The sequence below is a fragment of the Nicotiana tabacum genome, chromosome 3 (assembly GCF_000715075.1).
Source record: "Nicotiana tabacum cultivar K326 chromosome 3, ASM71507v2, whole genome shotgun sequence".
Classification (NCBI taxonomy): domain Eukaryota; kingdom Viridiplantae; phylum Streptophyta; class Magnoliopsida; order Solanales; family Solanaceae; genus Nicotiana; species Nicotiana tabacum.
Genome location: NC_134082.1, coordinates 196,730,669 through 196,740,688, shown reverse-complemented (window position 1 = coordinate 196,740,688; position 10,020 = coordinate 196,730,669). Strand labels below are relative to the sequence as shown.

The following is a 10,020-nucleotide window of genomic DNA, read 5'->3' as shown; positions in this document are numbered from 1 at the left end:
AGTCGAGGAGGGAGCAACTTTCCGGGAACCAAAAGGCCATCCGACTTAGTAACTTATCCGAGCCTCTTTCTTATTTCAAGGTATGACACTAACAGAATAGGGAGTCTCAACCAGTAAGCACATCCCCGGAGGTGAAGAGAGAAGGGTTCGACACAATTTATATATACAGTCAAATAATATCAAAGCGGTAAAAGCAGCATTTAGCACATTAGGCTCAAACATGTAAAAATCAGATAAAACCAAATATAACAATTTATCTAAGCTCGAATTTCAAACCCTGAACCAGTGGTTCTGGGTTTAAATCCCCAGCAGAGTCGCCAAAGCTGTCACACCTCCTTTTTCCGCCCCCGTGAGGGACGTAGGAGTTTTTTCCAATTAAAGGACAATCGAAACGGGATTTATTTATTTATTTCAGAGTCGCCACTTGGGAGATTTAGGGTGTCCCAAGTCACCAATTTTAATCCCGAATCGAGGAAAAGAAGGACGCCATATTACAGTCTGCGTACCAAAAATTCGGAGAAGGAATTCTGTTAACCCGGGAGAAGGTGTTAGGCATTCCCGAATTCCGTGGTTCTAGCACGATCGCTCAACTGTCATATTCGGCTTATTTATCTGATTTTAATACAATTATGAACCGATGTGCCAATTTTAACATTTTACCAATTTATTATTTTTAAAAGAATGTGAACATCACTTAAAACACGTCTTTGGACTGCGTCACATGAAATGCACCCACAATCCGGAACACATTTTATTTGATGTTTTGGGATTTGGATTTGGGTCGCATGAAATGCACACCCGTGTTTAGGAATGTATTATTATTAAAATCGTGCCTAAAGCGATTAGCGTATTATTATTTCTGGGTAAGACCGTAGAATTCACTAAACAGTCCATCCCGAATTCTAAATATTCAATCAAACATTTATTGAGTACCCCGCAATTGGTGCATTTTATTGGGCGAGGCTCATCTCATTTTATTTTTAAAGGATAGTCCTAAAATGACTACATTTTTCTCTTATTAAATTTGTCTTTACAAAATAAAAAAAGAAAATGTCTTAATTTATTTATATGCTTGAGTTGTTATAGATGAGTTTCGAATATGATTCATAAAATCTGAAAATGATGCAAACAGGACAGTCCGTTGCCACTGCGGGCCCAGGCCCAACGTGTATGACATAAAACTAGACCTGGGCCGTCTTATTCACATGTTACTACCTAGTTACATTATACTAGGCATGTTCTCAGTTTGTCAAATAAAAAAAAACTTAGCAATCTAATTTTAATCCTAGACCATTTACATGCTGAAATTAACCAATATTATTTAACTAAACAATATTCCTACCAAGTTCCTACTAGATGACCTATTCGTTTGATTTTTGACTTGACGAAGTTACTACACCATTTATTTATTTTTAGGCAATATATAGATAGTTCATCCGTTAAGCTATCGTCGGATGTTCCACTATATGTGTTAAATAGCTACATGATTCTGATTTTTGCAAGCTAAATAATTTATACATACAAATAAAATTCAGAATATAATTAAAGTAAATTTAGAATTTCAACTCTTCATTTTCGTATTCATGCTTCCTGTTTCAGTTTACAATAATCAGCGTGTCAGTTGTGTACCTGATATTGGAAACAAAAGAAGATGAAGATGAGAATCAGCAGCAGTAATAACAATACAGCCAGCAACAACAGTCCAGCAACAGTAACAACCCAGGAACAGAGTTTGCAAACCGGTGGAGTAGTAATCCCAAAACAAAAGCTTCAAGCTTTGATGAAACAACAACAATTAATGCTGATTTCAAACAATGAAAGAAAGCAGAAGATTTTTTTTAGTTTTTTTTATTTGAAAGTTTACATATTTTTCGGAATTTTTCTTCTCTCTTAAATATTCAGCTCTTTTTTTTTCTCTCTCTCTTATTCTCTCTATTCTTCTCTATCCGTTCTTTTTCTTCTTCTTCCCCTCTCTCTCTCTGATTCAAAACCTCTTATTTATATCCCCAACCCTTTAATCAATTAAAATCAACCACTTTCTCCTACCAAACCCATTATCTTCCCACTCATCCCCCACTACATTAAACAAATATATCAACCCCACCCTATTACATCTTGTCCCCCATACCTACCATAAATAATTACCATATTCTCATCCACTACATTTTGTCTTGTCCCTCCATTTATATTAAACAATTATATCACCCACATCCCATTACATTTTGTCCCCCATGCTTAACATAAAGAATTATTCAAAATGTTCAATTCCCAAACTACCCCTCCGACCTTATTGCAATTACCATTTTACCCCTGAACGTACTGCAATTTACCAAACCACCCCCATCAGCTCTAAACAATCAATTAATCAAACTTAAACCAAAATATAGCCAATATGACCAATTTCTCAACAATCTTCAACAACAAATCATATGAACACAGATGAACAACAAATTCAAATTAATGAAAATAAATTAACCATATTGGGAACCAATCCTGGTTAACTTAGACCAAAATGAATGAGCAAAGAGACAACAATACAAACAACAAAATACATGATTCAAACTAAATCAACAAATAAAAAACCAAAACATAAACTCACATTAAATCACTGGATTAAAATGAACTTCAAACCAAGATGAACGTAAATTAAATCAACTTTAACAACAAAACATGACGGATTCAAATGATTAAACCAACATATTCCCTATTACAACTAAATTCTTTTTAGACAAATAACAAAAACAAACCGAAGAAGAAACAATTATGAATTTAAACTTGAATCTAACAACATTAACGATTTCTGAAAAATACATAAAACACATGAAACAACTAAAAATAATTAATTAAACTTCAATTTGAATCCAACAAACATTAAACTAACAACTTTTACCTAAACAATAAATAAGAACAATGAAACAAACATGAAACAAACTGAAAAATTCACAAAATAATGAATAAAACAAACATTTACCGATTTTAGATTTGAGAATATCAAAAACAAAATACGGAGGAACTCAAAATCCAACTAACTAGGAATGACCAACGACGAACGGAAATGGAAAACTCGGACAGAAAACTCGACGTACCGGACCTCGACTCAACGAAAAACCCTCGAACTTTGACGAAACGAAGAAGATGAAGCAAAAGTAGAAGCGGTGGGGAGCAGTTGGAGAAGAAAGCAGAAGCAGCTACCGCAACGAGGAAGCAGCAGCAGTCGCGTGGTCGCAGCAGCATCGCGGCACAGTAGAGCTGGTCGGCGGACTGTGGTGAAGCAGCTGGTCGTTTAGTCGACGACACAATCGGCCATGGAAGGCGAGGTTGAACACAAAAGCAGCAGCAACTGGAGGTGAAGAAAGCTGAAACAGTAGCAGCGGTGACCATGGATGAAAGCTTTAATGAAGGAGTGGCGACCATGGATGTCGAGCTCAAGCTCGAGCTCGACGAAGAAGACGAAGGCAGTCGCGGCACAGTAGCAGCTGAAAATAGCAACGTGAGCAGTAGGTGAAGCTGAAGACACGGCGACCAATGGATGTCGAGCTCAAGCTTGAGCTCGACGAAGAAGACGCGACATAGTAGCAACGACGATGGTGGACTGCTTGGTTTTAATGGCGGACGGGGCTGGAGATGACGATACGAGGGGTCTGTTTGGACGTGAGGATGGAGGGGAAGCCATGGTTGTATGTTTTAGATTTTTGGAGAAGAAGAAGATAAGGTGGGGGGCGGATGGGTTTAGTTTAGGGTTTTTTTTGTTTTGTTTTGTGTTTGGGAGAAAAATGAAAAAATGAAGATAGGGGTGTTGGGTATTGGATTGGGTCGACCCGGTTTGAAGTGGACCGGGTCATGAGAAGGTTGGACAATTTTTTGGCATGTGGCTCACAATTGAAGAAGTGGCCCAATCCGATTTTTCTTTGTATTTTTGCCCTCTTTTCTTCTTTTATTTTTCTAAAACTAAATTATAAAAATACTTAAATTATTATTAAGAACTAAATTAAGTTATAAAAGCGCAAATTAACTCCCAATAACAATTAACGCATAATTAAGTAATAATTAAGCATAAAATTGTATATTTGGACATTAAATGCTAAAAATGCAAAAGATGCCTATTTTTGTAATTTTTATTATTTGTAAAACAAGCTTAATTACTAACAATTATAGAATTAAATCCTACATGCAAAATGCGACATATTTTTGTATTTTTATTAATTTAACAAATAAACATGCACAGACAAAATACAAATAATTATTCAAAAATATCACAAAATTGCACACCAAGGAAAATCATTTTATTTTTGAATTTTTTTGGGAGTAATTCTCATATAGGGCAAAAATCACGTGCTTACACTGTATGTTGCTGCAAATCAATTAAAATCAGTAATCCACCTAGATATCATGCCTATAGGGATCTCTACTCGCAATAATGTTTAATAATTTAATTTAGTCTAATAAATCAACTTCATTACACCTAGTTCATTTTTAAACTGGTCTTGTTAAGTATTAAGCGTTTTCTAAAACAAGTTATTTCAAACTACCGCAATCTCATTAGATATCATGTCTATAGGTATTAAAGGAGTTTATTTCAAAATCTGTTTGTTTCTGCATTAATACAGACACCAGTATTCTGCATATAGGCAAGTCTTTAGGGAGTTTTCAAAAATTGCATTTCTCTGAGACTATCTCTGTCGCTTAACGTTTCTGGTTATAACATGCTTTTAAAAGAGTCCCTAGGCAACTACTAAGGTACAACTTCTGTGTATAAAGAGTTTTGTTTATTTCTGCATATTCACTTAGATATCCTGCTTTAGGACATTGACTAATAAAAGGCCTCAACTGTCTTTGAGTCGTGCTGCTTGTGTGTTTGTTTGAGTAGGAAACTCTGAGCCTCTTAATTGCTCCCATTATGTGAAAGTCCTAAATGTTTTGACTGTCACCTTAGAATTTTCGCCTTTTAAAACCTTAGGAGTACGTCTAGAACCACATATAGGTAGAGGTCCTAACTCCTTCCAGGACCATTAAGAAGGGACGGGTAGTAGCGCGTAATAGGAATCATTGACCAAACACTCGATTTGTATGACCAAGAAGGGGATGGAAAGGGTAGACATGGGATATGATGCCTACGCGTTAATGTCGCGTGTAGCCCCTTATTGAGCAGTGTTTACCGGACATTGCATGGGGTGACCCTATAGGATAACCAACATAGGACCCCTCTTTACTAAATCCTTTCTTTATTGAAATCTTTGTTTTACGTGTTCAAACCTTTATCTTACTACTTGAATTATTCCACGTGCTTTACTTGCAACTTATTTAATTCAACTATTTATATGGACTAATTTGTGAATATAAGTTCGGCCGGGACCCACAGTTGTGGACCAAGAGGGGTGTCTAACACCTTCTCCTCAAGGTTATTTCGAGCCCTTACCCTAATCTCTGGTAATGCAAACCAACCTAAGAGTTAATCGCTCTAGGTGCCCTAACGCACCATAATCCGTTAGGTGGCGACTCTTCAAATACCCAATTCCCAAAAGTAAATGAGTCATTACACCCCGTGAATGTTGAACCCCACTTTCATAAGAAAAAAAGGGGGCGCGACAAATACAATAGTTTTATCTTGGATCATGAATGCTGTGAGCAAGGAATTGGTTAATGGTATTGTGTACAAATCAAGTGCACATAAAGTTTGAACAGATTTGAAGGATAAATATGATAAAGTGGATGGATCTCGCATTTTTTTTCTACATAAAGAAATTGCAACTTTGTCACAAGGAATTTCTACTGTGTCAGCCTATTTCTCATGGTTGACAGATTTATGGGAAGAATATGATGCCTTGATGCCATGTCCTGGATGTGATTGTCCAGAATCTAAGATCTATCCAGAGCACTTTGAATATCAGAGGTTGCTACAATTTCTGATGGGCCTAAATGAGACATATGCACAGCCTAGGAGTCAAATTTTGATGATGAGTCCAATACCTTCCGTCAACAAGGCCTATTCCATGGTTGTTTCTGAAGAAAGTCAGATAAATCTGGGAAAATCTACATAGGCATTAGATATGGGGGACAATACAGCATTGTTCACTAACAAAGGAGGCATGAATACAAGAAACACTTATAAGCCTAGAAGAAACAATCTGTTTTGTGACTACTGTAACTATAAAGGTCACACAAGAGAAACATGTTACAAAATACATGGCTATCCAAATGATTTCAAAATGAGGAGGAAAGCCAATAGTTTTCTACAAAGAACAATGGTTAACATAACAACACATGAAGGACAGCAATACATGGGAAAGGTAGCAGCAAATGAAGGACAACAGTACATGGGAAAGGCAGCAATAAATGTAGTATCTTAGGAAGGGCAGCAGATGCTGAACTCACCAGTTGGAAATCCAACACCTGCACTGCCTCAGCCAATCATGTTTACTCAGGAACAATATGATCAAATTTTAAAATTGCTCAACAAAGACACAAGTGACAATTCAAAGCATTTTGTAGGTACGACTAAGGCCACTACATTAGCTGACAAAACAAAGAGTGAAAACTGGATAGTAGATTCTGGTGCAACCAATCACATGGTTCACACTAGAGAATTGCTTGACAAGATTAATACTAATAGCCTAAAGTCTGGATCTAAGGTTCATTTACCTGATGGTACCTCACTAGATATTGCTTGTACTGAAGAAAGTCGGATCGGTGAATGTGGTGTTATTAGGAATGTACTATACATTCCAGATTTTAAATACAATCTGTGGTCAGTCTCAAAGCTTACAAGGGACTTACATTGTTTTTTATCCTTCTATCGTGACTTCTGGATCATGCAGGACCTTCACAATGGGAAAGTAAAGGGGATTGGTAAAGAGCTTGAAGGATTGTATAATCTGCAGCATCAGCAGGACAAAGCCAAGACTGCAACTATGCAAACACATGATCATTCCAAAAGTTGAAGAGGATCTAGGGGTCTGGCATGGGAGACTTGGACATGCCCCTGATAAAGTGGTTAAACAAATCCCAAACATAAAGTTCAAGGTTAACAATGATAGAATAAGAGATTGCATAATATGCCCTCTATCTAGACAAGGAAGATTACCATTTCCAAAGAGTACAAATAGATCAAATAAACTTTTTGAGCTGATTCATGTAGATGTATGGGGTCCATATAGAGTAGCATGTCAAAATGGATACAAATCCTTTCTTACTATAGTAGATGAGTATACTAGAATGATATGGGTTTACTTGTTGAGACTTAAGAGTGATGTGATTATATGCTTGAAACAGTTTTTTGATATAATAAAAACTCAATTTGGAGGAACAGTCAGAATTTTGAGAAGTGATAATGAGACTGAATTTTTCAATTCTGAATGCAGCAGTTTGTTCAAATGGTATGGAATGATTCATCAAAGTTCCTGTGTCCATACCCCACAATAGAATAGGGTAGTGGAAAGAAAACATAGACATATACTGGAGGTGGCTAGGGCAATTAGACTGCAAGGTCATTTGCCTCTCAGGTTTTGGGGTGAATGTGTGCATGCGACCGTTTATATCATTAATAGACTTCCCCTGTCAGTGCTATCCGGGAAGTCCTCATTTGAGATGATGTATGGAAGAGCACCTTTCTTACAGCATATGAGGATCATAGGATGTCTGTGCTTTGCCAAAATTCTAGTAGGGGGAGATAAGTTTGGAGCAAGAGCCATTTGAGCTATTCATATGGGATATTCTTCATCTCAAAAAGGATATAGACTGTATAATCTCTTGACTAACTCATTTTTTGTCAGTAGGGATGTAAAGTTCATGGAGAACATATTTCCTTTCTAGCTTTTAAAGGAACGAAAGTTGTAGGTTTTTCCCAACGGAGTCATAGAATCAGTTACTAGCAATGACACAACACCACCCTCTCTTTCATCTACAGATGCAGATCCTCCACATGAAGCAGCAAGTCCTTCTTCTACAGATGCATTACAACATGAGCTAGTACCTGCTGTAGAATCACCATCTTTGCTACCTTCACCAGTTTTTAAAGACATACAACAGCCATAACAGCTAGAAGGAATATTCTCAAAAGCAGTCCATTCTTCACACTCAGACAACCGGCCTAGAAAATCTAGCAGGACTGTGAAAGAAACTGCCTAAATGCAGGACTATGTGTGCAATGGTTCATTGGCAAGCTCAACTTCACAGACATCTTGCAAGTATCCCATGCAAGATTTTCTGAGTCATGATGGGATTTAGGTCAAGTACAAAGCTTATATTTCTAAGATAACTAGCTTGAAGAAACCTAGCAGCTATGAAGAAGCAGCAGCAGATCCTAAATGGGTAGAAACTATGACACAAGAGTTAAATGCCCTCAAAGAGAATGAGACCTGGTCCTTGGTAGATTTGCCAATAGGGAAAGTTCCCATTGGTTGCAAATGGGTATTCAAAATAAAATATAGAGCAGACGGGGAAGTTGAAAGATACAAAGCTCGTTTGGTTGCGAAAAGGTATAATCAGATGAAAGGACTCGACTACCAGGAGACCTTTTCTCCTGTAGTCAAAATGGTGACAGTCAGAGTGGTTCTTGCCCTAGCAGCAGCACACAATTGGAACTTGCATCAGATGGACGTATACAATGCCTTCCTTCAGGGCAACCTCACTGAAGAAGTGTATATATGCTTGCCCTAGGGATTTCACAACCAGGGGGAGAAAGTATGTAGGCTGCCTAAATCCCTCTATAGATTGAAGCAAGCTTCTAGACTGTGGAATTTGAAGCTGACTGAGGCCTTGATCAATTCAAGATTTGTGCAGAGTCGATTTGATTATTCCTTGTTTACAAAAAGGCAAGGGATCAGTCTAGTGATCATTCTAGTATATGTGGATGATTTTCTCATAACTGGGAATGATCATTGCCTAATTTCAGAAGCAAAGTCTGTATTGCAAAGCAACTTTAAGATCAAAGACTTAGGGGAGATGATTTTTTTTTGGGAATTGATATAGCAAGATCAAGAGAAGGAATACTGATGAATCAACGAAAATTTGCAATGGAATTGATCACTGATCTTGGAATGACAGGATTAAAACCAGTAGCCACTCCAATGGAGTGCAATCAGAGATTCACAATAGCAAAATATGACCAAAACTTGGAGCTGAAAGATGATGAGAAGCTACCAGATGCAGGGCCATACCAAAGATTGGTTGGGAAACTATTTCACCTTACTATGACAAGACCAGACATTTGTTATGCAGTGCATGTGTTGAGCCAATTTATGCATTGTCCAAAGAAGTCACACATGGAGGCATCAATAAGAGTTGTTAGGTACATAAAAGGGGCACTAGGTCTTGGTCTACTGATGAGCTCAAAGCCTTGCCCAAAACTCACAGCATTTTGTGATGCTGGTTGGGCATCGTGTCCAGTGTCAAGAAAGTCTGTGACAGGGTACGTGATGAAGCTAGGAGATTCTTAGGTGTCTTGGACGTCAAAGAAGCAGTGCACGATATCAAGAAGCTCAGCAGAAGCTGAATACAGGAGCATGACTGCTACAGTCTCAGAAATCCTATGGTTGACAGGGTTATGCAAGGAACTGGGTGCAGAGGTTGAATTGCCAGTGGAGATGTTCTGTGATATCAAGGCAGCAATCCAAATTGCTGCAAATCCTATATTCCATGAATGAACGAAGCATATAGAAATAGACTTGCACTTCATCAGAGAAAAAATCCAACAAGGAATTGTCAAAACAAGATATGTGATGTCTAGAGACCAAGAAGCAGACTTGTTCACAAAGGCTCTAGGAAGATCACAACATGATTACCTGATAGGCAAGCTAGGGGTGCTGAACTTGTTTGCACCATCTAGCTTGAGGGGGAGTGTTGAAGATAGGAATAGTCACGTACCAATCACGTGAGTGTAGTTAAGTCGGTTAAGAGGGATTAGTTAGTTATAACTAATTATGGGATTGGTTAGTTTAGGTGATAAAAGGCTGTAGATTAAATGCAGTTGTAGAAGTGTGTATATATACATAGTATCAATTCATTGTAATGTAGAGCTTCAAT

At 37.6% G+C, this 10,020-nt stretch overlaps 2 protein-coding genes across 2 annotated transcripts; both read left to right on the top strand.

Moving 5' to 3' along the window:
* Positions 1-8,316: 8,316 nt before the first annotated feature.
* LOC142178534 (putative mitochondrial protein AtMg00820) lies at positions 8,317-8,655 on the top strand. The gene has a single exon (XM_075248262.1). It carries the CDS (start codon positions 8,317-8,319, stop codon positions 8,653-8,655), a length of 339 nt encoding a protein of 112 aa, XP_075104363.1.
* Positions 8,656-9,011: 356 nt separating this feature from the next.
* Positions 9,012-9,434, top strand: LOC107783744 (putative mitochondrial protein AtMg00240). The gene has a single exon (XM_016604764.1). It carries the CDS (start codon positions 9,012-9,014, stop codon positions 9,432-9,434), a length of 423 nt encoding a protein of 140 aa, XP_016460250.1.
* Positions 9,435-10,020: the final 586 nt, after the last annotated feature.

Bases quoted from the DNA above. Each gene is read 5' to 3' on its own strand.
- LOC142178534 (XM_075248262.1), top strand. From the start codon at position 8,317: ATGACACAAGAGTTAAATGCCCTCAAAGAGAATGAGACCTGGTCCTTG.
- LOC107783744 (XM_016604764.1), top strand. From the start codon at position 9,012: ATGGAATTGATCACTGATCTTGGAATGACAGGATTAAAACCAGTAGCC.